This window comes from Schistocerca gregaria, chromosome 2 (assembly GCF_023897955.1).
Source record: "Schistocerca gregaria isolate iqSchGreg1 chromosome 2, iqSchGreg1.2, whole genome shotgun sequence".
Classification (NCBI taxonomy): domain Eukaryota; kingdom Metazoa; phylum Arthropoda; class Insecta; order Orthoptera; family Acrididae; genus Schistocerca; species Schistocerca gregaria.
Genome location: NC_064921.1, coordinates 209,225,442 through 209,252,599, shown reverse-complemented (window position 1 = coordinate 209,252,599; position 27,158 = coordinate 209,225,442). Strand labels below are relative to the sequence as shown.

The window sequence follows — 27,158 nt, the reverse complement described above, 5'->3', positions numbered from 1 at the left end:
CAACTGCTGTTTGTTTATGAGAAATCGGTTGGAAACTTTCCTCATGTCACCACGTTGTAGGTGTCGCCACCGGCAACAACCTTCTGTGAATTCTCTGATTAGCTAATCATTTGCATATCACAGCATCTTCTTCCTCTCGGTTTAATTTCATATCTGTAGCACGTCGTCTTCGTGGAGTAGCAATTTTAATGGTCAGTACTGTATTAGGCCTATTATAATTGCATGAGGACATTTTATTTGCAGTTCGTGTAGTCGTATGTTACTGGAAACGTTTTTCCTTTTCAGTGGATATTACATTAAAATTAAATTTACAAATTAAAATTAGTGCTGAAATGTGCACAATCTGCCGCAAGCTTCAAAAAGTACGATGCACACTTCCGTGTCAGTGTTTCAGGTCAACGGTGTTTGCGTCAGATAATTATGAGTGTTTAATACGTCGTGATGATATTTTTACGCTGCTGGAATACAGCCACTTATCAATGCATTACACGTTCTGTCTAAAGCTTTTCATCAAATCTCCGAAAACAGTTTTCCTTTTCAAATAGGTGCAGCTTATCAAACAATCACTGCAGTAACTCAGTATCCAGTCACTGCGACAGGTTTTCCTTTTCAGATAGCTAAACTCCCGGTCATTAAATGTCCAGTAGATAATCTCATAGCCAACTCAGTCATAGGGTGTCAGACTTTAGATTATAAGCTGATGGAGTGTGTTAGAAGAATGCGACTGCTGCAGCGAAGTAGGAAATTAAAGTACAAACAACTATTTTGGATACATTAATCGCTAGGATTACAGTGAGGCAAATTATATTTCAAGAGAGGAGCTCTTCATACCTCCAGATTTAGAAAGCCATTGGTAATGGAGTCGGTCACCGCAAGTCTACCACAAGTTCGTAGTTCTTTCATCAAGCGAGTATTATTTGGTAGTTGTAGCTAACAAAATGAACGCACTTTATGGCTCACCTACACTCGCAGAACTGGATCCTTCCGCTTCTCGGAGGTGATCAGGAAGGTCGTACAGCTCTTAAATAAGAGGAACATTTTGTAATGTTATAGTGTTAGAATTGTTGTGGTTGGCAGGAGAGCCAACCGTATGGTTAAAGGAGGCCGAAATGCACGCGTTTTAGCTCACGCAGGCTGGCATGAGGTGTGGAACATGACAAGGGAATTAGAATTGAGAAAAACGGACGTAGCTGGTGGAATACTTAACTTTAATCCATTAACGGAGAACGTCGCACTTTATGGTACATGATTCAAAATATCAATAGTACGGATACTGGCGCCTTGCTAGGTTGTAGCAAATAACGTAGCTGAAGGCTATGCTAACAATCGTCTCGGCAAATGAGAACGTAATTTGTCAGTGAACCATCGCTAGCAAAGTCGGCTGTACAACTGGGGCGAGTGCTAGGAAGTCTCTCTAGAACTGCCGTGTGGCGGCGCTCGGTCTGCAATCACTGATAGTGGCGACACGCGGGTCCGACGTATACTAACGGACGGCGGCCGATTTAAAGGCTACCACCTAGCAAGTGTGGTGTCTGGCGGTGACACCACATTCCTCCCCCGCAAACCGGCGTACTGTTGTGGAATAAGGCTTCCGCCCGCCGTGCGGAGGACCGCATGTTGACGTATGCGACGAGGTGGGGAGCCTAACAACAGGCGAAGCTGTGCCACCCGCACCCTGCCATTCGGACCGGGGGAGCTAGGAAACGCCTGAAAACCTGCTCCAGGGTGCACGCCAACATGCGGTGTATGCGCCCGTAGAGAGACAGGAGGGGCAGAAGGGTCGACCCCGGGGCATCCGACGGGCGAAGACGACATGTGATCCGGAGCGGGCAAGAGTTCCATGTCGGAGGACAACTGGTCATGGAAAGCGATCGGCGGCGCGTGACCCACGGAGGCGCCCGGCGGTTGCAGCGTCGCGTCCACTGCGGGCGTCGCCGGAGGGAGATCAGGCGGCGGCGGCGGCGGCGGTGCGTCGCCATGGGGCAAAATGGAAGGCAGCGTCTGTAACACCTGGGGCTGAGGCGAGCCAGTAGTTGGGTCCCCAGCAGACACAATAAACGACAGAATAAAATTCAGAAACATCATTAAGAAAAGTAAACTATATGAGATACAATGTGAAAAACGAACAGGCATAAAATGGACCGAAGAACGCAAGCAAGATGACAGCCAAAAAGGCAATCAAGATGAAGCCAAAGACACAAAGCCGACAAGAAGCATGGACAGAGGACCGGAAACAGAAACACAGCGAGCGAATGAGGGAAGTTTGGGCAGCAAGGAAGGCAGCAAAAGGAACTGGCCATGTAGTTTAGTCCAAACGCGCTCTTTAAGGGTAACACCAATAATAATAACAAATACCTAGCAACTTTTAGTTTTGTATGAGGATTGTGCAATACGTAAAGAAACTTTAACTGTGCTTGAAATGGATGCATGTGCATAAATTTTGTATTCCTCTGCAGTAGACGTATTCTCCTTACTCATTCCTTAAGAGCTCAAAGACGAACGTTACTGTAATTTTTTTTAATAATGAGTAAACAAAATACAATTTATCACAATGTATCTCTGTTCTTATTTACAAAACAAGCCTGATTTACAAAACAAGCCTGGGACCCCAAGCCCTATCACAACGACTGGAACATTTATGTATTGTTATAACTTGAAAGGTCATATGGCCGTTCTAATACATACATGCAGAACACATTCCTACTGATGCTTATGATGTGGAGTGGTGAAACTTACAGGCTAGTCATTAGCAGCAGCATTTTTCCGCATTTCATGAGCTGTCAGTTAGCGCACACATATATTCATCAGAGGATAGCCCATTAGCAAAGGTGTCGGATAGTGTTCTGTGTGTATTCTTGTGTGTTCGTTAACAGATAGTTTGTGTATGTGTGTGTGTTCACTCGCGCGCGCGCGCACGTGTGTGTGTGTGTGTGTGTGTGTGTGTGTGTGTGTGTGTGTGTGTGTGTGTGAGAGAGAGAGAGAGAGAGAGAGAGAGAGAGAGAGAGAACCCCACCATGCTGAATCCCAAATTTCGTGGAAAGCAAACGATGTTTATTAAAATAAACATAACGCTATTTATGCCCACAACCTGCTAATCATACGTGTACTATTGCTGGTCCAGTTGTGCTACCAGCCCGTCATGACACTGATTTAGACCGACTGGTATTATTTCAGTAGCTCAATAGCACTATTTTAACAAATCAAACATTCGGGGGACTGACCCCAAAACCGATAAGCTCCAGAGTTCGCTTCATGGAGGAGAGGGAGGAATGTAGGAGGGGACAGGGAGCAGCGTGTCATTAGGGTAAGAAACATTTTTCGTTATAAATTGAACGAGCATTTTCTTAGTTATTAAAAGTTCACAGTCGAAAATTTTCAGGACTATCGGTATGTGGTAAGAATCTGTATGGGGCTTGGAGCAATTTTTTAATACTTTTTTTCCGATTTAAAAAAGAGGTGTATTAAAATTTCTTTGCGTTTAAATAATTATTTTGTGCTTTCTGTTCTTGCGTGTGTGAAATTTTTCAGTCAATTTCACAAATTTTGATGAGATTGCAACAGAGACATGTGGTTTATTTGGTTTATGTTCATCTGACTCAACCAGTATATTGCTTGCGGCTACTGATATCTCCCAGAAGGAGAGTGAAGGTAAAAATTAGATAGATTAGATGTCACGCGTTGGCTTTCCAGTAATACTTCTTCTCGCGAACCATTTTTGAATATAACAGGAAAAGTGGGAAATGGCAGTGGTACACAAAATACCCTCCGCCACACACCAGACAAAGAAGAGAGTTAATATTGCATTGTCATTCAGTTCTTAGCTATACTGAACGTGTAAAGTGTGTATCTCAGCGGAAAATCATAAGTACCAACAAAGTACCTTCCGTCTAGGGTTGCCGTATATAGCTGGGACCTCGTCGGGGCACTGAGATAAGGGTGTAGAAATGAGGTAGAAATTTATTTAATGAAATTAGTTTATGTTTAGAACACAATCACAGGGAACTTGTTGTTGGAGAAGTATTGGCACGCCATATACAGGGTGTTACAAAAAGGTACGGCCAAACTTTCAGAAAACATTCCTCATACACAAAGAAAGAAAAAATGTTATGTGGACATGTGTCCGGAAACACTTACTTTCCATGTTAAAGCTCATTTATTACTTCTCTTCAAGTCACATTAATCATGGAATGGAAACACACAGCAACAGAACGTACCAGCGTGACTTCAAACACTTTGTTACAGGAAATGGTCAAACTGTCCTCCGTTAGCGAGGATACATGCATCCACCCTCCGTCGCATGGGATCTCTGATGCGCTGATGTAGTCCTGGAGAATGGCGTATTGTATCACAGCCGTCCACAATACGAGCACGAAGAGTCTCTACATTTGGTACCGGGGTTGCGTAGACAAGAGCTTTAAAATGCTCCCATAAATGAAAGTCGAGAGGGTTGAGGTCAGGAGAGCGTGGAGGCCAATGGAATTGGTCCGCCTCTACCAATCCATCGGTCAACGAATCTGTTGTTCAGAAGCGTACGAACACTTCGAGTGAAATGTGCAGGAGCTCCATCGTGCATGCCCCGTGCTAATCCATACATCAAATCGGCATCTGCCAACTCCGCATTTGTAAATATTGCACTGACTGCAAAACCACGTTCGTGATGAACACTAACCTTTTGATGCTACGTACTGAAGTGCTTGATGCTAGTACTGAAGAGCAATGAGTCGCATGTCAACACAAGCACCGAAGTCAACATTACCTTCCTTCAATTGGGTCAATTGGCGATGAATCGAGGAAGTACAATACATACTGACGAAACTGAATTGAGCTCTAACATGGAAATTAATCGTTTCCGGACACATGTCCACAAAACATCTTTTCTTTATTTGAGTGTGAGGAATGTTTCCTGAAAGTTTAGCCGTACCTTTTTTGTAACATCCTGTATTTAGGAAGATTTCCCCTTTTTCAGCAAGTCTTTTTTTCCTTTTTATATAAAACTCCATGCAAGTCAGCTTGTAGTTAAACTGGCACTGTATGATTGATTCCACAGTCGCTGGCGACAGTCGATTTCATCAGTCTATGGGGCCGACATCAGGGTAAATATTGTTTCCAAAGTGGCATTGTGTGCGGGAATAGAAAACAAATACTTAATTCAGTGCGTGAGCCAAGCTTGTACCAGTATTTTGCAAAATCGAGAGAAAGTGTCACAAGAAGGTCCGTTACGGTGTCGGACCAGGTCAATCGGGACGGATGTCAGCCTTACTTCCGTCACACATCAGAAAAGAATGCGAATTAATATTGCATTGTCGTCTAGTTCCGAGCTGTACTCAAAATTTAAATGTTCTAGTTTATAAGGAATTTAGTTTAAAATCAATTGCAAAATTTTGGATCGCGCAGACAGACATACAAAAAAGCCTGGTACAATGGACATAAGTACTCATCTACTCATTCAGAATTTGAAATAGTAGTCCATGGTGGAGACTGTCGTGAGGAGAACGATCACACTTATTTTCCGGTTACAAATTTGCAGTAAAATTGGTCTTCCAGGTGACGTACAATTCGTAAGGAAGCTACATGCCGTTACGCTTCAAAACTGCTTTGAACTTGATAAAACTGGAACGGATTTTCACCAGTACTACACCAGCAGGTAGACATCATTGAAGTCGGACAATTACTGTGTTGAAACCATAGTCAGTCAGTAAGAAGAGTCGAACGTAACAAAGTAGTTTTATGAAAGACTGCAGAACGGTTAGCGTCACTAAAACACCGTCTTTCTCAGTAAGTTACTGCATACTAACTACAAGACTGAGAACACTGTCAGCAAATTGTTGACTTTGTTGTTCACAACGTAAAACAATCACAGCACTTTCCCTTCGCCAGCCGCGGTGACAGAGCGGTTCTAGGCGCTTCAGTCTGGAACCGCGCGACTGCTACGGTTTCAGGTTCGAATCCTGCTTCGGGAATGGATGTGTGTGATGTCCTTAGGTTAGTTCCGTTTAAGTAGTTCTAAGTTCTAGGGGACTGATAACCTCAGATGTTAAGTCCCATAGTGTTCAGAGCCATTTGAACCATTTTTGAATTTGTCCCTTCAACAGCGTCCTTTCACAAATACCTTACCCACACCGTGATTCAGAACTGTACTCATCGCGTTAAAATATCTGCTGTTCACCCCGTCCTCCGGCGATATCTTTGGGCACTAGAATTTAGTCTCGTCATAATTTTCAATGAGTCCTATTCTAAAAGAACCGGCTCACTTTTGTTCAAGCAGCAGACATCTGCAAACAGTTATTCTGTATACTGAACTGTTTTCTTCTCACATTCATCAAGCATATAACATTAGCGGTCACCCCTATGGAGTGCAGTAACATTCGATCGCTGCCAAAAATGCATCTGGTTGTCACAAACGTAAGACATTAATCGCTGGCGGATTTATTCTCTGGGCAATTCTGTTACGTAAAGGTATTGATGTACTTACTGGATTAGAGAAAAGTTTACAATTATATTGCAAACGTTTTGTAGTTATTGAGAATTTCAGAATATACACATCCATACGTCATACATACACACGCAAATATAAGCAGCGCAATAGCCTCACAGCCGGAAATAGTGGCCGAGCGGTTCTAGGCGCTACACTCTGGAACCACGCGACCACTACGGTCGCAGGTTCGAATCCTGCCTCGGGCAGGGATGTGTGTGATGTCCTTAGGTTAGTTAGGTTTAAGTAGTTCTAAGTTGTAGGGGAATGATAACCTCAGAAGTTAAAGTCCCATAGTGCTCAGAGCCATTTGAACCATTTTTGAATAGTCTCACAAACTACTTTCTTCACAAGTGCGACAACATATTCTTTTTCTCTAACGCCACACTCAGCGTTCAGTCTCATCATAACAACCTTTGAGTATGTAAGTCGGCTCAGCCGTTGTAGAACATGGCGAACCAAGTAGTAATTTAAGTCTCTTACAAACGTTTCTCTTTAATATTAATTTAGCATTCGAGAGAATTTATATTTCATTCGCGTCTCATTTGTCAACATACTTGAGGTCTAGATTGTCCGCGAGTTCATCTGTAAAATAGAAGCCCCGAACTCTCTTCCTTGCTACGTCTTCTTACCAAAAAATCAAGAACATAATAGCCATTATGTTACAAGCGCGTAACCCATCAGTATAAAAACATACGAAGTAGTCAAAAATATTCAAATTTGTGTGAAATCTTATGGTACTAACTGCTAAGGTCATCAGTCCCTAAGTTTACACACTACTTAACCTAAATTATCCTAAGGACAAACACACACACACACACATGCCCGAGGGAGGACTCGAACCTCCGACGGGACCAGCGGCATAGTCCACGACTGCAGCGCCTAAGACCGCTCGGCTAATCCCGTGCTGCTATGGAGTAGTCCCATAACTCTTTCAGGGGCAGTGGTTATCAATGTCAACCACACATTTTTTGAATTTTGAGGGGCAGGAATTTTTTTAAAAATGAAAACACGTGATTTGTCAAAATTATACAACTTCTTACGAAACAGAACAATTTATTTTAATACAATTTTACAATACTTTGCATACTTTTTTAATTACAGTCAACTAAATTGTGGTTACCTCTGTTAACCACCGCCTATAATTCTCATTAGTTACTTATCTGCTGAGAAATTTTGTGAGGTAAAATTTTGAACAGTTTTCTTAGGAAATTATTTACACAAACAACTCAAAAGTGCATCATTATTGAGAATGAAATGTTTGAAAGCAAGTTTTCCCTTTTCGTAGACAAAGAGGCACATTATATGTAGAACACACACACACACACACACACACACACACACACATATATATATATATATATATATATATATATATATATATATATATATATACAGACACTCAGAAACTGATACCTAAGGAAACCCTTACCTCATCTTCAGTAGTTGGGATGACAGGCTTTCCTTTTCGAGTGACGTACAAATTGGTGTGAAATGTAATATGTTTTACCATTTCATCAATAAAAAACTCAAAAAATATTTTATATGGTGATGGATTTGACATCTCTGTAAAAACAGCTGCAGGGCCAATTTTTTCCACAAAATTAAACAGTGCTTGAACTCTGAATTTTTGGCTACATTGTGGACGATCATCCTGAACAGTGGGTATACTTACAGATCCACCAGAGGTACCAGGATGATTTGGGATGTTTGGCTGTATATGTGAAGAACTAACTGTCACAATGATGTTGCTTTAGCCAGTGGCCATGTCGAACGTCTAGGCATGGACAGATAATGTGACTCCGAGGCTGAAGAATCATCATTTGATGGAATTTTAGCCACGCAAGGTTGTTTATTATCGTACAAGTGATGATTACTTTCTGGTAAATTATCATCTGCTTTATTGCTACTCTCTTCAGAAGATGAAAACACAATATTATCACAGTCAGGTTCACATGTAGAATCAATGTCAGAGTCTTCAAACGAACTTATTTCACTATCTGAGTCTGAGGGAAGGTCCTTGAAAAGTAGTTTTCGTATTTCATCATCACTAAGACACCTCTTAGCCATACTGAATGAAAGCTGTATCCCAGTTGCGGAATGGTTAGCAGCGCTAACCTATATTAAAGTAACAAAAATATGAAATAAACAAACTTATTTCACGTAACTATTGCACTGAATGTCAATAGCATGAACTAAATTTACATATGAAAATACTTACTTGGAAATGAAAGTAGTATATATGTGCCAAATTAGTTGTTCAAAACGTACACCAACTAAATGGCACAAAACTGCTGCAAGGCAGCAAACTAATTGTGCTGTACGAACAATAAGGAAGCAAAATGCGTGATAACCAATGTCTTGCCATCTAGGCAGGAGTCCCTCAAATAACTGTGTGGCTCATACTGACAACTGCTGCCCCATTCGGTCACCAGGTGTCGTAAAATAGGTGGTTAACATTGATAACCATCGCCCTGGAAATAGATAATGCCTGGTGATAGCCGCTGCCCCTGAAAGAGATAAGAAACAAAAAGCTGCCATAAGTTAATGTCAACGGCATGAGTGTGCAGAACGCAATGAAAACAACTGCATTAAAGACACAAAACGTGACGTAGGGCCTGCAGTGGTAAAAGCTTCGCCGGCCGATGTGGCAGAGAGGTTCTAGGCGCTTCAGTATGGAACCACTGTGCTTCTACGGCCGCAGGTTCGAATCCCGCCTCGGGCATGGCTGTGTGTGATGTCTTTAGGTTAGTTAGGTTCAAGTAGTTCTAAGTCTAGGGGACCTCAGATGTTAAGTCCCATAGTGCTTAGAGCCGTTTTAACTATTTTGTAAAAGCTTCATGATGATCTCTCCACTCGCGAAATTTTCCGGACCAGTACTCCATTCGAGTCTCTGGGAGGTGGCTGCCGACGAGGAGGCCTTTTTTTCATTAGTGTTCTTTCTAATTAGATGCGGCCCACCGCGAATTCTTCTCTTGTGTTAAGCTGTTCTCCTTACTTAGCTAGCATTTATCGCGAATCTCTTGTCCAACGTAAAGTCCCGAGCGACTGGAAAAAAGCGCATGTGACGCCTGTATATACGAACGGTAGAAGGACGGATCCTCAACAGTACAGACCAATATCCTTAACATCGGTTTGTTGCAGGATTCTCGAATATATTCTCAGTTCGAATATAATGAATTTCCTTGAGACAGAGACGTTGCTGTCCATGCATCAGCACGGCTTTAGAAAGCATCGCTCCTGCGAAACGCAACCCGCCCGTATTTCACATGATATCTTGCGAACCGTGGATGAAGGGTATCAGACGGGTGCCATATTCCTAGACTTGCGGAAAGCGTTTGACTCGGTGCCCCACTGCAGACTCCTAAGGTACGAGCATATGGGATTGGTTACCAAATATGTGAGTGGCTCGAAGACTTCTTAAGTAACAGAACCCAGTACGTTGTCCTCGATGGTGAGTGCTCATCGGAGGTGAGGGTATCATCTGGAGTGCCCCAGGGAAGTGTGGTAGGTCCGCTGTTCTTTTCTATCTACATAAATGATCTTTTGGGTAGGGTGGATAGCAATGTGCGGCTGTTTACTGATGATTCTGTGGTGTACAGGAAGGTTTCGTCGTTGAGTGACTGTAGGAGGATACAAGATGACTTGGGCAGGATTTGTGATTGGTGTAAAGAACGGCAGCTAACTCTAAATATGGATAAATGTAAATTAATGCAGATGAATAGGAAAAAGAATCCCGTAATGTTTGAATACTCCATTAGTAGTGTAGCGCTTGACACAGTCACGTCGATTAAATATTTGGGCGTAACATTGCACAGCGATATGAAGTGGGACAAGCACGTAATGGCAGTTGTGGGGAAGGCGGATAGTCGTCTTCGGTTCATTGGTACAATTTTGGGAAGATGTGGTTCATCTGTAAAGGAGACCGCTTATAAAACCTATTCTTGAGTACGGCTCGAGTGTTTGGGATCCCTATCAGCTCGGATTGAGGGAGAACATAGAAGCAATTCAGAGGCGGGCTGCTAGATTTGTTACTGGTAGGTTTGATCATCATGCGAGTGTTACGGTAATTCTTCAGGAACTCGCGTGGGAGTCTCTAGAGGGTAGGAGGCGTTCTTTTTGTGAATCGCTACTGAGGACATTTAGAGAACCAGCATTTGAGGCTGACTGAAGTACAATGTTACTGCCGCCAACTTATATTTCGCGGAAAGACCACAAAGATAAAATAAGAGAGATTAGGGCTCGTACAGAGGCATATAGGCAGTCATTTTTCCCTCGTTCTGTTTGGGAGTAGAACAGGAAGAGAAGATGCTAGTTGTGGTGAGAGGTACCCTCCGCCACGCACTGTATGGTAGATTGCGGAGTATGTATGTAGATTTAGATGTAGATGTAGAGTAGCATTTGCACCCTATGTCACCAGTTATTCGTTGAATGTATTTCAGTCTCTCTCTTATACAGTTTTTATTCTCTGCAGCCCCTTCTAGTTCCATGGCAGTCATTTCCTGACGTTTTAACACTTGTCTTACCTATGTGTCTCTTCTTGTCTACGTTTTCCTTAAGTTCTACTCGTTACCGATTTGAAGCAGAGTCTTTCTGTTTCTTATCTTATCACTCCACCGAATTTTCGACATACTTCTATAGCAACACATCTCAAACGGTGCGATTAGCTTCTAGTCCGGTGTTCCCAGAGTCCATAATCACTACCATTCAATGCTGCGCTCTGAACGTACATTCTCTGAAATGTCTTCCTAAAACTAAGCCCTGTATTTGATATATTGCGAGAAAACTGCTACTGGATGCAGTAACAGCAATATGCCAGGGGAAAGTGTCGCTATTGGTCAGTAGATCAAGAAAGCTATGGACTGCCCTACTGTTGATGTTTACGTCTTCTATACCTACGTAGTGCAACGCGTGAATCGTGCTTCTGTGGTTTGAGGAACTTAGTGAAGAAAAATGTATTTAATTCTAAGGCTTCCAGAGTAGTTTAATATCAAAAGTATGGAATCCATTCTCAACATATTGAACACAGTAAGTCGTTAATTACAGTGTTTTGTTAAATAATTGTTTAATCTGAGTTACGATGTGACATCAAGCGTTTGGTTTCTCTCTTGAGTTACAAGTTGTTACCGGTGTCTAAAAAGCTCTCATCATGCTACAAGCAGAATTTTTTCCAGGTATCAGCTTCAACAGATTTCAAATCACGAACAGTTATTGCACAATTTTTTTACTGTGAAACTTGAGAATCTTTATCCTTTTCCGACGATCCAGTTCTCTATGCTACTAATAGTTATGTCAAATAATACTGTGAGCTGTGTAGTTGCTAGGCAGAGATATTTCCTAAGGATGATTATATGTCCACCCTAAAGAACCTTCGTAACTACGGTCTGCTCCTTAGTAATACCGCTTTTGTTTCTCTATTTCCATAGGTACCGCGGACAACCGTACATGCTGTTAGCTGTACCGCTGACGAGTGCAGAAGTCCGGATGACAAATGGTCAAGACACTTATGCCCCACAGGGCTACCATCTCCAGGTGCCATTGCTTGAGCGGCAGCCCATGTCACCAACCATCAGGTGCCGATATACACGTAAAACATATGTGATAGGGCTTCTGTGCGCTGCGATCCTCGTTACTTGGTCGGTTGTTAGTTTTCCTAAGCACAAATTGTGGCCATATGACCGACGCACCGTACCGCAGCGAGGAGCTGCCAATATATTCTTCATAGAGACAACATGCGCCATTGAGGTAAGTACCTTCATTTCTAAGTGAGGATGTGTCCTTTGCAGATGACCATATATGATAGTACAGTATCTTCCCGTTGATAACAGTAAGCTTACTACACTTCTGAGAGGGAATTGCAATGGTAATATTCTGTCAGGTTGCCAGTACAGTCTCATTCGACAGCAGCGAAAATTCACATTTTGTCATTATTGCTGGTGATACAACTATGCTCGTAAATAATATTAGTTCTTGTACTAATCTATGAACAGATTGCCGCTGATGTTACTCCAGTCAATAAGTTATTCTATTACAGAGCACGTAAATTACTGTGCATCTTTGGTGTGTTTCTGTAAACCACAGATTTCTTTCCGTGGAAACGTACGAGTCGTATGACACAGGTAATGGAAAATGAAACTTCACTTGCGAACCTATTTGTTCGCCGTTGCATGTGCAAACTCCAAGTTCCGGCTTTTTGGGGAAGAGGGTGCTCGTCTTTTCGTAACCCCCTAAATTGGTCACTATTTTTAAGGATTAGTAATTTTCCCATGGCGACCGATGTTTTCTAACTTCCGTTGCTGAGGCACTCTTAATTGTCGTACCAGAGGGTAGCACTTTACAGAAGCTCCATTAGGGGTCGGGAATTGACCAATGAAAATGCCACCATCCTTCCCCTCATCTGAATGGCTCGAGGGGCTAAAACTGGTGCAGTATGGAAGCTCGCGAAATCTACACTCCTGGAAATGGAAAAAAGAACATATTGACACCGGTGTGTCAGACCCACCATACTTGCTCCGGACACTGCGAGAGGGCTGTACAAGCAATGACCACACGCACGGCACAGCGGACACACCAGGAACCGCGCTGTTGGCCGTCGAATGGCGCTAGCTGCGCAGCATTTGTGCACCGCCGCCGTCAGTGTCAGCCAGTTTGCCGTGGCATACGGAGCTCCATCGCAGTCTTTAACACTGGTAGCATGCCGCGACAGCGTGGACGTGAACCGTATGTGCAGTTGACGGACTTTGAGCGAGGGCGTATAGTGGGTATGCGGGAGGCCGGGTGGACGTACCGCCGAATTGCTCAACACGTGGGACGTGAGGTCTCCACAGTACATCGATGTTGTCGCCAGTGGTCGGCGGAAGGTGCACGTGCCCGTCGACCTGGGTCCGGACCGCAGCGACGCACGGATGCACGCCAAGACCGTAGGATCCTACGCAGTGCCGTAGGGGACCGCACCGCCACTTCCCAGCAAATTAGGGACACTGTTGCTCCTGGGGTAACGGCGAGGACCATTCGCAACCGTCTCCATGAAGCTGGGCTACGGTCCCGCATACCGTTAGGCCGTCTTCCGCTCACGCCCCAACATCGTGCAGCCCGCCTCCAGTGGTGTCGCGACAGGCGTGAACGGAGGGACGAACGGAGACGTGTCGTCTTCAGCGATGAGAGTCGCTTCTGCCTTGGTGCCAATGATGGTCGTATGCGTGTTTGGCGCCGTGCAGGTGAGCGCCACAATCAGGACTGCATACGACCGAGGCACAGAGGGCCAACTCCCGGCATCATGGTGTGGGGAGCGATCTCCTACACTGGCCGTACACCTCTGGTGATCGTCGAGGGGACACTGAATAGTGCACGGTACATCCAAACCGTCATCGAACCCATCGTTCTACCATTCCTAGACCGGCAAGGGAACTTGTTGTTCCAACAGGACAATGCACGTACGCATGTATCCCGTGCCACCCAACGTGGTCTAGAAGGTGTAAGTCAACTACCCTGGCCAGCAAGATCTCCGGATCTGTCCCCCATTGAGCATGTTTGGGACTGGATGAAGCGTCGTCTCACGCGGTCTGCACGTCCAGCACGAACGCTGGTCCAACTGAGGCCCCAGGTGGAAATGGCATGGCAAGCCGTTCCACAGGACTACATCCAGCATCTCTACGATCGTCTCCATGGGAGAATAGCAGCCTGCATTGCTGCGAAAGGTGTATATACACTGTACTAGTGCCGACATTGTGCATGCTCTGTTGCCTGTGTCTATGTGCCTGTGGTTCTTTCAGTGTGATCATGTGATGTATCTGACCCCAGGAATGTGTCAATAAAGTTTCCCCTTCCTGGGACAATGAATTCACGGTGTTCTTATTTCAATTTCCAGGAGTGTAGTAAGCTGCTCAGCTGCCATCTTGTGTGTAAAAGAGGTGGACACACCGGAGTGGACTTTCTGTTCCGAAAGTAGTTCTAATTTCGGTATTCAGGACTTTGTGGTCCATGTGGCATTTCTTCCTGTGCTTTTAGTTGTGAGGACTGGTAAGGGCGTTTCCAGTGCTTGGACGTGGAGTGCTCTTCGGTTTTACAGCTTTGGTGGGAGAGTGTTGCGTTTTTAGCGAGGGTGCTCGCGATAAGTAGGCAAAATACTCAAACTAAGTTTTGGTGGGGAGAATATAGATGTACGTTTGGAGTTTTCTGAACGAGACGAACTTGGTGAGGTTTTCATAGAAAACAATAAATTACGTTCGTTACTATAGAAATTTTTGTGTGTGATGTATTGTGTAATCCTTTCACCACTGCATTCCTGTTTTATTGTTGTGAAGAAAATCTGGGAAAGGGGGGTGGTGTTGTTAGGAGGACTTTGGAGGCGGTATACTTATTCCAAGCCGAGCGGACCTAGACGCTTCAGTCCGGAACCGCGCGACTGCTTCAGTCGCAGGTTCGAATCCTGCCTCGGGCATGAATGTGTGTGATGTCCTTAGATTAGTTAGGTTACTTAAGTAGTTCTAAGTTCTAGGGGACTGATGACCTCGATGTTAAGTCCCATAGTGCTCAGAGCTATTTGAATCATCTTGAACTTATTCCAATCGAATGGTCGGATATCGGAAATCTTTCTCATAGTAACTAGATTGCTACAGGACACTAATTATTGACTTTGCGGTCAAAGTGAGGTTGGCAACAATTATTTAAACTGATTTTACACTTATAACAGCGCAGAGAATTAATCTTGGTTTGACAATGTAAACGTTTCGAATTAAATCCACTGAGCAATACGACGAGTCATTTTTCAGAAAAGCCGATTTCGGCAAGAGGTCGTGGGTTTAGTTCGCGCCCGTGAGTGTGACTTCGCACAGCGCTACAGAAACTGTGATGCACGGGCGAAAGAAAGTTTCAGTGTTGACGTTTTATTCGGTGTTTGCAATTAAATTCGTATTTTTAAAAAAAACCCTCCTTGCTGGAAAACACAGTTTATTCTTTGTTTCAACACTTATTTATCATCTTCGGTGGGTCTCTTTTTACACTGCCTGAGAAAAAAGTTTAGCACTCAGAAGATATTGCTGAATGCCAGTGTAACTTCGCTCGTGTAGATATTATGGGCGGCTATGTAAATAGTTGTCGCTCTTTGCGTCAGGTAGAACGCCATCCAGTGAATTGAGCGTTGTTTGGTATTCTTACTAGGCCTGATTACTACATACGAGGAGTGAAGAGTTTCAGATGTTGAGCGATCTTCGTGAAGGAAATGAAATACCGTGTACTCATGTAAAATAGCGTTATATGCACTTCAGAGAGTTTGAGAGGAGCCTCTTTGTTGATTTCCATTTGGCCAGCTGCTCGAATCGGCAGTATCCAAAGTTGTGGGGCATTCGGATGTCACAGTGGTCCCATGTTGGACTGTATGGGAACGTGAGGGCATGTTCACTGTTCGCCAAGGCCCAAGTCGATCACGTCTCATCACCTCCGTGAAGGATCGCAGGGCTGTGCAACAAGCACTTCGTAACCCCTTCACATCTGTAAGCGGCAACAAGTAAAGGATCCTCGCAACATACTTCTTAATCCCGCACCATTGGTCAAAGACAAACAGAAACCGGATTATGCAGTTGTCGGCCCACGAACAGGCTGCCGTCAACACCACAACTCAAACGGCTGCTTTTCGAGTACTTCCGTGACCGGGAAGCAAGAACTACTGACGGAAGGCGTATTGTTTTCAGTGATGAACAGCGTTTCTGTACCACCCCAAATGACCATCGTCGGCGAATATGGGAGCGACGTGGAGAGAGTACCCATTCTTCCAGTGTCATAGTATGTGGATCCATCGGGTTTGACCTCAGGTCACGGCTGGTACTGATTGAGGCTAACGCTAAAACCACGATACGTTACGGACACCCTGCATCCAAATATGTTATCTCTCACGCAAGAGAATTGTGGTACCACTTTTGAACGGGATAACACTCATCCCAAATGCACGTGTCTCTGTAAGCGTAATATTGAGATATTCCCGTGCCCTCCCCCAACACCCCACGAGGATTCACGGATTAGTCACCAGTATAATATTTCTAGATTCAGGTGAGACGTCAAAGCCTTCCCAGTGCCGGTGCTTAGGATATCAAGAAACCAGTTACAGTTGTGGGCCAGTTTACGTCAGAAGAGGATACAACGATCTTATGACACCCTTCCCAACCGAATAAGTGCGTGCACCCAGCGGTGCCACGTCACACTATTAAGTAGCCCCATACTGCCAAGTTCTTTATAAATTTGACTCAGTTTTGTATCACTAACAATGGAAGGACACGGCGCGTTAGGATCACAAATTTACTTCTAATTTTGTACACTTTTAGTAGGTCATTAAAACAACATAATATGCATGCAGTAAGATGCACTACTCTGGCAATTCCAAGAAAATTGTAAAAGAAATTTTACGCACCTATTACGTAACTGATGTGTAGTTGCCGGACATTACCGCTCATGGTGGTCAGGTGGCAAGCGTTCGCTCATAAGAAAACGAACGTGTATGAAGCGAAGATTCGACTCGCACTCACACATAAGGGAACTCGGGGCAGAACGGGATAGCGGGGCACAATGGGAAATTGCTCTTTTCTAGACTACACAGTGCTGCAACCTGTCGTATGCGCATGTAACTATTTCTCCGAATGGAAGGGAAGTTAGAGCAGCCATTTTTATTTAGTTTGAAGTGCGAGATATACGTGAGTTTGTTGTCCGTCACGTTACCGCTTGCGTTGTTCTAACGTTTGGTGAATTCCAACTCCAGGTAAGCTGTTAAAAGTTAATTGTATACCCTAAAATGACCCCTTCCCTTAAAGTGCATGGTATTTTTTTATACATTTAATGCGTTTAAATACGTCAGTTGTTAACTTCAAAAGTGCTCTTGGGGAGGAACAGGACGGGGCAGAATGGGATAGTGTCCCGTTCTACCCCATCGTATTTTGATGCAAGTAGAAAGCAAACGGTATTCTCTTTTCTTTCCCCCTTGCTGTTCCAGATGGTGCTAACGTACATGAAAAAGACTGATAGACAGCAATGGAACGTAAAAGCGATGGAAATGGCAGTTTCAGCCGTTTCATCTTCCCAAATGGGATTTTGAAAAGCATCTAAGCAGTTCAACGTACCTAAATCAACATTTGAAAGATATGTGCCTGTTGTTGGTGTTGTCTTCAGTCCTAAGACTGGTTTGATGCAGCTCTCCATACTACTCAATCCTGTGCAAGCTTCTTCATCTCCACGTACTTACTGCAACCTACATCCTTCTGAATATGCTTAGTGTATTCATCTCTTAGTCTCCCTCTGCGATTTTTACCCTCCACGCTGGCCTCCAATGCTAAATTTGTGATCCCTTGATGCCACAGAACATGTCCTACCAACCGGTCCCTTCTTCTTGTCAAGTTGTGCCACAAACTCCTCTTCTCCCCAATTCTATTCAATATCTCCTCATTAGTTATGTGATCTACCCATCTAACCTTCAGCATTCTTCTGTAGCACCACATTTCGAAAGCTTCTATTCTCTTCTTGTCCAGACTATTTATCGTCCATGTTTCACTTCCATACATGGCTACACTACATACAAATACTTTCAGAAACGACTTCCTAACACTTAAATCTATACTCGATGTTAATATATTTCTCTTTCACAGAAACGCTTTCCTTGCCATTGCCAGTCTACATTTTATATCCTCTCTACTTCCACCATCATCAGTTATTTTGCTCCCCTAATAGCAAAACTCCTTTACTACTTTAAGTGTCTCATTTCCTAATCTAATTCCCTGAGCATCACCCGACTTAATTCCACTACATTCCATTATCCTCGTTTTGTTTTTGTTGATGTTCATCTTATATCCTCTTTTCAAGACACTGCCCATTCCGATCAACTGCTCTTCCAAGTGCTTTACAGTCTCTGACAGAATTACAATGTCATCAGCGAAACTCAACGTCTTTCTTTCTTCTCCATGGACTTAAATACCTACTCCGAATTTTTATTTTGTTTCCTTTACTGCTTGCTCACTATGTACCTAAGGCTAAGAATAATCCTGACTACATAATTGACAAATCAGATGGTAAATTTAAAAAGGTGTCCACTGCAGAGCAAGAACATGAGCTGGAAACATATCCGAAGTCAATGGAAAGAAGAGTTTTTGGTCTAACAATGAAAGATCTCAGATCACTAGCCTATCAACTAGCCGAAAGAAATGGCTTACCACACAGATTTGACAAACAATCTTTTCCAGCTGGACAAGACTGGGTTAAAGGATTTATTACGAGGCATCCTACACTCTCTATTCGCAAGCCAGAAAATACCTCTTGTGCTCGAGCAATGGGATTCAACACAGTAGCAGTTTCACAGTTTAACTCTCCCAACCAGCTATGCTCGCCGAACAACTCAGCTTTCCAGATATCGCTCGAGGCTGTCATTCCAATTCCACTGATCTGTCAAAATCCTCGGCGGACGACAAGACGAAAAGGAAAAACCGTCGTATTAATAGATTCTACGTATAAGAAGGAACTGCAGAATGCTGTCGCACGTAAAGCAGGGCTACAGAAAGGAGGAGGGTGCACAATATGAACAAGGTCAGGACAGAGACGTCAGGTGCAATGCAACTTAAGGCAAAAATATCAAACTGTACAAAAAAAGAAAAAAACAGAGGACATCATAGAGCTTAAGAAAAATAATAGGAAGAAGATGATGGAGAAGAGAGAATCAGAGAGAGAGAGAGGGGATGCTGAGTGTCTCGACTGTGGGGAATTCTACTCCGTTTCTAATGAGGGCTGGGTAGTATGACAGAGGTGTTTCAAGTGAGCACACAATTCATGTGCTGGCATAGACAGTAAAGATGGTTTGTGGCTATCGTCGAAAGAATCAGTAGTTAGTGATTTGGTGGCTATTAAGCATAGTACATTTTTCCAATGACATTAAAATATTCTATTATTTTGAAGAATGACTTTTCAGTTGTTTAAATCACACATCCCTTGGTCTGAATTGCCTTTTATACAACATGTTGTCATAGTTCAATACGATATTCGTCATTCAAATTCAACGTTTATGCCATAATTTAAGAAAAACAACCTTATCCCATTCTGCCCCGTGGGTGGGGCGGAACGGGAAATATGCAAGACTTTCTTTCAAAAATTGTAAAAAATACAGAATGTATTGTTTTAAGTGATTTTAAAATAAGGAACATTAGGTTACACTACAGGGTGCTTTTTTATAACTTTAAGAAGTGTTTCCTTGTGTTCCCCTATTTTATACACATTGTTAAACATAAAGTATCCCGTTCCTCCCCGAGTTGCCCTACCACTTTTAATCTATGTTTTTCCCATCACTAATTGTATTATTTAATTTCTGTGACATTTGAGAGGTAATGTAATTGAATAACCACGTGTATGTATGCCCCATAGGATATACATTCGAGAGGTGAAGTTACGGTAACATTAAATTTTGGCACGTCATGAGATAACGTAGATGTTATTAAATTCACAACCACTATGTCCTGTGACTCACATTGCCATTATTCACAATCGCCTTAAAATATTGACGAAATACCATTCTCCAACTTGCGTGTAACAAATAACTGTAATATTGGTATCCATTTTTCCGTTCAAAATTAGAGAATCTCTATAAATTGAATATCACTAAATACATAATGCACTGAGATGAGAAAAGGCATGGGATACCTCCTAATATCGTGCCGGACCTCCTTTTGTCCGGCTTAGGTCAGCAACACAACGTGGCATGGACATGGACTTAACAAGTTTTTGGAAGTCCCATTCAGAAATATTGGGCCATGCTGCCTCTCCAACCGCCCCTAATTACGAACGTTTTGGCAGTCCAGGATTTCGTACACGAACTAACCTCTCGATTAAGTCTCATAAAACCAGTCGCAAACAATTTAGGCTGGTGACATGGCGTACTGTAATCCATAAAAATTGCATAGTTGTTTGGAGCATGAAGTCCACGAATGACTTGTAAATTCCCTCCAAGCAACGGAGCATAACAATTTCTTGTCAATGAGTGATTGTGGTGGCACCACCAGCTTGCACAGTGCCTTGTTGACAATTTGGGTCCATTCCTTTGTGGGGTCTGCGCCACACACGAACCCTACCACTAGCTCTTACCAATTGAAATCGTGACTCATGTGACCAGTCCACAGTTTTCCAGTCGTCTAGCGTACAACCGATTTGGTCACGAACCCAGAACAGACGCTGCAGCCGACGTCGTTCTGTTAGCAAAGGCACACGCTTCGGTCGTCTGCTGCCATAGAACATTGACGCCAAATTTGCCTCCTTATCCTAACGCATGCATTCGTCGTACGTCCCAGATTGATTTTCGCGATTATTTCACTCAGGGTTGCTTTTTTGTCAGCGCTGACAATTGTACACAAACGCCGCTGCTCTCGGTCGTTACGCAAAGGCCACTGTGCTCTCCGTGGTGAGCGGTAATGCCTGAAATTTGATATATTTGTCACACCCTTGACATTATGGATCTGGCAATACTGAATTGTCAAACGATTTCCGAAACGGAATGTCCTATGCGTCTAGCTCCAACTACTCTTCCGCGTTCGAAGTCTATTAATTTCCATCGGAAAACTTTTCGTGTAGAGCACCCGAGTACAAATGATAGCTTCGCCATTGTACTGAACTTTAAATCCAGTATACGCGATATTACCACCATCCATGACTTTTGTCTCCACAATGTACATTCATGTAACTGCGACCAATACGATAAAATTCGAGAGGCAACATGACACAATAAAACACTGTTTTGTCCCTCGTGGGCTGCTTAATCATATTTTCGGTGGTATGTAACTGTAAGAATGTCAAAAGTAAACCAATAATTACTAGAGTCACAAGAACCTATTGATACTAAACAGTACAGGAAACCTATGTCATTAGCTAAATCCGAACTATCAAACACGGATTTGTATTTAGTCAGACCATGAGTCAGAACCGGCGCCGTTACATTCACCACTGAGGCATCGTCGAGCTGGTTCCCGGATACTGTTAACCACAGTGTGTCAAATGAAAAGATCGGAAATATGGTAACCAATGGACGCAGATATTCAATGTATTATATCTTACTCCAACCGAAACATGTGCCGGCCGCAATGGCCGTGCGATTCTAGGCGCTGCAGTCTGGAACCGCGAGACCGCTACGGTCGCAGGTTCGAATCCTGCCTCGGGCATGGATGTGTGTGATGTCCTTAGGTCAGTTAGGTATAAGTAGTTCTAAGTTCTAGGGGACTGATGACCACAGATGTTAAGTCCCATAGTGCTCAGAGCCATTTGAACCACTGTTAGTGGCTGCGTTTGCACGTTGACGCTTTCTGGGTGCCCAGTTGTCTGTTTCCATGAGATTTTTGCGGATGTTGCAAGTGGTATAACGTCGTCGATATGGGTAGCGTTCAGCGTACACTGCTACAACCATGGGTGCATTTCTACGACATAAGCCGTAAATCAACGCAATATGCAATTTTTCTTCATTTCTGAAGACCGATTTATTAACGAGACGCCCGCCAATGTCACAAGCCACACCAAAACAAGGAAAGCACTGTAAGTGAAATGCGTCACACCGTATTTTCCTGTTTGACACCGACAGCAGTAGAACAGGCCTGGTCAGGAAAACTGAATAGTGTTGGCAGAACATGCGAGCCCATAACAGCCTGTTTACAGCAGGCTGCAGGAGAGTGCAGGCAATCCTTGCCCTGCACGTTACGACAGAAACTGCGGCGCCGTTGCTATCCTTTATAGTATTTCAGGTGGTATGAGGTCACAACAGTGAAACCAAGTCTTCCATCACTGATTATACCTGGTGTCCTCAATTTTGTGGAAAAAAATGCATGTGACATTTAAACAAACCTTACTTTGTGTTCAAAATTGTGTTCGTTTACCTTCGTGGATTGTGCATTCCTGCCCATTGTGTGAGCCCCTGATATAGGTGCGTGCCAGTCCTACTGCATTTTTCACACTTTATTTCTTTTCGGAAATTATGAGGTGGCAGAGTTACGTAGGACACCCCGTAAGTGCGGACAATGTTTTGGTCTAAATCGGAAACAATCTCTAATGGACGGCCGTCTGGCAATATACATAGACAAAAGTAATACTGTGTAAATTAATGAGAACTTACTGTTAATTTATACAACCTAGACTTGTTACCTAAAGCATAATTATCTTAATACCACCCAGACTTGTTACCTAAAGCATAATTATCTTAACTAGTGCACTCCTAGTACCGTGGGGCCCTCCCTACTGGTCAGTACTTGAGTGAACAACTACCACTGCTCATCGTGGGTCGAATGACATATACAACAGCGGAATTATCGTAAGCGGAATTACCATGTAATGGAATGTAAAAGAGTCGATAAATTACAATGAAGATTAGCAAATAACCAACATTAGTACACAATTAACCGACGCTACGTATTAATTTCCCATATAAGAGCTGTTTTTCAACAGATGCGAGGTGAAAATTGTAAGGCTGTTAATAAACATTAGTTTGGTACATATTTCCATGAGACTCCTCACAAAGTCAGCACACTGTACTCACCACCCTACGTGCGCCATACCAAACAAGGTAACATTACACCGTGGGCAACAGACAACACACTCAGTGAAGTGACCTGCGTCCAAATGGCGCGACAAAGATATTGCAGTAAATGCAAAGGCCAACACACCATACAGGTTTAATACATATTTGATAGTGTTACAATGAATAAAATTTTTCGTAACCGCACCTTATCTGGCTCGTTTAGGACATTACATTTAGTATTCCTGTTACTTGTAATCGTACATATACTAATAAGAAAAAAATGGTTCAAATGGTTCCAAGCACTATGGGACTTAACATCTGAGGTCATCAGTCCCCTAGACTGAGAACTACTTAAACCAAAGTAACCTAAGGACATCACACACAGCCATGCCCGAGGCAGGATTCGAACTTGCGACCGTAGCATCAGCACAGCGGCCGGCTACGAATAAGAGGATGATTCTCTAACAACCTATATAACCTAGTTACTAAGACTTTTTTTAGCTTCGCTGGTATATGTACCACATGGTTCTAGGTTTGGGTCGAGTAAGGTGGATATTTGCGTCCATTGGTTACAACATATCTGATATTTTCAATTGTCACAGTGCAGTTATCGATAATCGGAAACCACCATGACGATACCTCAGCTGTGTAATGTAACGGCACCTAACCTGACTCACGGCCATCTAAATACAAATCCATGTATGGCAGTTTGGATTAAATAATGGCGTACGGTACTGTTGGTCCTTTGTGTTTCTGATAATTACTGGTCTACTTTCGACATTTTTACAATTAAGTACCTCCTAAAACACGATTAAGGAGACAGGGAACACAGAATAGTATTTTACAGTGTCATGTTGCCTCTTTTAATATTTTTGTGGGATACGAAATTTAAAAACCTCTCTCACACCGGCCTGATTTAGCATCACTGATCAGGATAGTAAAAAACATGCGTATATTAAGGGAATTTTCATTCACAAAGCAGGCTTATCACATTCACACAGTTCAATACTGTTCTATCCTGATTAAACTGAGCTTAACTTACATTCCATACGTCAGTGAAGCAATTTCGAAGTCTCGGTGCGACGAAAATTGTCAGTCGATCTCCTGAAAACATTTGTAATAATTATTAACTTTCGGTGATCACATGGGGAAGAATGGAGATCTGCTGGTACGACCGTGTTAGCCCATTTATTGAAAGTAATAACTGGATATCTTGAGCGTACAAAAATGGCAGGTTCGTCCAGTGTAAACGAGACGTCCCCCACTAAACCCGTGCAACACAGCGTAGTAAGCAGACACTGTCAATAATAATGAGTTAAATAATACGAGAACACTCTTACTTTAGTTTAGTTCATGTATTAAATTCCTTCTCATACAGTATCTCATCAAGATGGCGACTAGCTCAACAGACATACATATACATCTTCCTTCTTTCACGGCTAATCGGCAAGAACTCTTTCATTCTTTTCATAAGAGAAAACATAGATAGCGCAGAAGCTATTCCATGGAGTAAATGGACGCTCCAAGGAATAATAGAGCTTGAAACTACTTTGCATTGATAATCATCGTATATTAAAGTTTAGGAATCGGTAAGATAAGAAGAGATATTTCGAGATATGTACTGAGTTATATTATTTATAAAATTTCTGAAAATTTCGCGGAGAGACCGCTGCAAGAGGCATTACACTCTCCAGCTTTATCGTATTGGTTGCAACTACATGAATGTATTATATATTTAGCAATATTACTTTTGTGAAGGTTCTTTGCATTTGAACGGAAAAAAGGATGCCAGTATTAATCACTCGCGTGTTACACGTAAAACTGAGACTGCTATTTCGTAAATATTTTATGACGAATGTGAATAACGGCAGTATGGGTCAGACAAGACAGTGCGTTACGTCTTCCCGTACCCGCAGGTGAATATTAACGTAGCTCAACATTTCGTGTGTACAACCTAGGGTATAAATAGGTTTCATTATTCATTCGTGTACTTTTCCAATTACTATTTGCTCATGGTCAATGTAATGGTTCGTATCAATACCATAATTTTTTCTTTTTTTCATATTTTCCCAATATATCTAGGTTCACTGTACCCGGAAATTAAATAATAACAATGTCTAATGACATAAATACTTAAAAACAGAAAGTACCGTAAAATTGACCTAATATTGGTATCTTCTATCATTAATTGTAATTCCTATATGTTAAGATTTTATCACAGTACCTCTAATCTAACCTTACAACAGGTAGACGCTTTACCTCACAACACATTCCTTACAAGATCATGGCATAAAACGTATAAAACCCTAACTGCAGCCTGAGGCTACTTTATTTATTATGATTACTACATGTGACTGTGTCCTCACCATACACTATGATGGACAGTGAAACTATAAATCACATATATCTCAATACGTAATGTTTCATTTCATTTCTTCCTCTGGTCTGCTTTGCTTTTTTTGTAGGCTGCATATTTCTGAAATTACATTAATTGCAAAGGTGTCTGTAATGGTGGTCTTCAGGTTCATGTATTACTATAAATACAATAGACTGTTCACAGTCTACTAGAAATGATTTTTTTTCCTTATTGAGAACTGAACAGCTTGCACATATTATTTATGTATTCTTCAGTTTGTCATACAAGCATTGCTATGTCATCTACAGCTCCCTTTAATCAGGTTCTAGGTTACCTATGAAAATGTTTGCTAACAGGAGAGATAAGCTACTGCCCATGGCTAGAGCTTCAGATTGTAGGCCTATGTATGTATTACTGTCAGGTTTTAAATAATTTTGATTCAGTACTAATTCTAAGAGATGGATACGAATAAGCTTGTCAAAATATTGCCCACTAAAAGGTTATTCGTATGTACCTCATTAGAAGAACAATAGTATCTTTATCTTAATCAGGAAAAGGGAAGTCTTATACGAACTCCTGTACAGAATAGGTCAGGAAGTGCAAAGAGTGGAGACAGTTCGTCGTCTCCGTGCTTGGCTATCACCAGCACCCATTAAGAATATCAATAACTCTTCTCGGAATTGTAATTAAATATGCCTGTGCAGAAAAAAGCTCTTGAACTTTACTGAATCGCCATCTATAAATACATTATTTTGCTTGATCTGAGCAATAATTAGAGATACGTAACTCTTGAAGCGAAATGAGCGCAGTCGAGACATTCATTGGAAGTATACTGCGACAGTGGGTACATGGCAGAACGTTGTTATGCTTTAGCTTTCGGTACGATTTCCGTTGACGATGCAAATATTTTGTCCTGAGACTCTAATTATTGCGTGAAAATCAGCTCTCACTGTGTCAGCGTTCCAATTAAAAAACGCTTCATGTAATCTGCAGCCTTCGCCTGGTAGCCTCGTCTGCAGTTTCTCTTAATGTCTTCACTTAGCATTATAAATGAAACGACATTAACGAACTGCCACAGTAGCAGTAATATTTCACAAACGAATATTGACAGTTCTGACGTTGTTTCACAGTGGGCTGAAAAAGTCTACGGTGCATTGACAACGGAGTAGAGTTTAGTAAAGTCTTTCTCAGTAAAGCAATGTGACCATAAATATAGCATTCGTGTACGAAATTCCTCTGCTAGAACACTACGTAGTTTTATCTACAAGGTACATAAATACATATAGCATCTACCCATGGTCTTTCTATACTGATGTAGGAATGGTAACAGCCACCAAACATTCTAACATGTCTCCATTGTCTGCTTTATGAACTGTTATCTCCTCTATAAACTCACGCAAACTCTTAAAAATATCAAAATTTTATAATCATAGTGTTGCAGTACTATGGCAGAGTGTCATCCTGCATTCAACATTTCTTCAGTCTACGTAGCTGTAACCACATTTTTCTTTACTTTCACAGTAACTGGATTTTAGCCCGTCCAGTTAGCGGTGCGGTCTAACGCAGTGCTTTCCAGGAGGGAAGGCGTGCCGGTCCCCGCCACGAATTCGTTCGGCGGATTAGTGTTGAGGTCCGGTGCGTCGGCCAGTCTGTGGATGGTTTTCAACGCGGTTTTCCATCTGCATCGGCGAGTGTGGGCTGGTTCCCCTTATTCAGCCACAGTTACACTATGTCGGCCATTGCTGCGCAAACACTGTCTCCACGAACGCGTACACCAGAATTACTCTACGAGGCAAACGTTTGGGGTTACACCGTCT

General features: G+C 42.6%; 1 protein-coding gene across 3 annotated transcripts in view; it reads left to right on the top strand.

Annotated features, from left to right (window-relative positions):
* LOC126336706 (lactosylceramide 4-alpha-galactosyltransferase-like) overlaps window positions 1–27,158 on the top strand; it is a 112,291-nt gene that overhangs the window by 44,477 nt on the left and 40,656 nt on the right. For all 3 annotated transcript variants that reach the window (XM_050000671.1, XM_050000672.1, XM_050000673.1), the window contains one exon: window positions 11,899–12,217. In XM_050000671.1, the coding sequence (XP_049856628.1) occupies window positions 11,918–12,217 (300 nt within the window). In that variant the 5' untranslated portion in view covers window positions 11,899–11,917. The remainder of the gene's footprint in view (window positions 1–11,898; window positions 12,218–27,158) is intronic.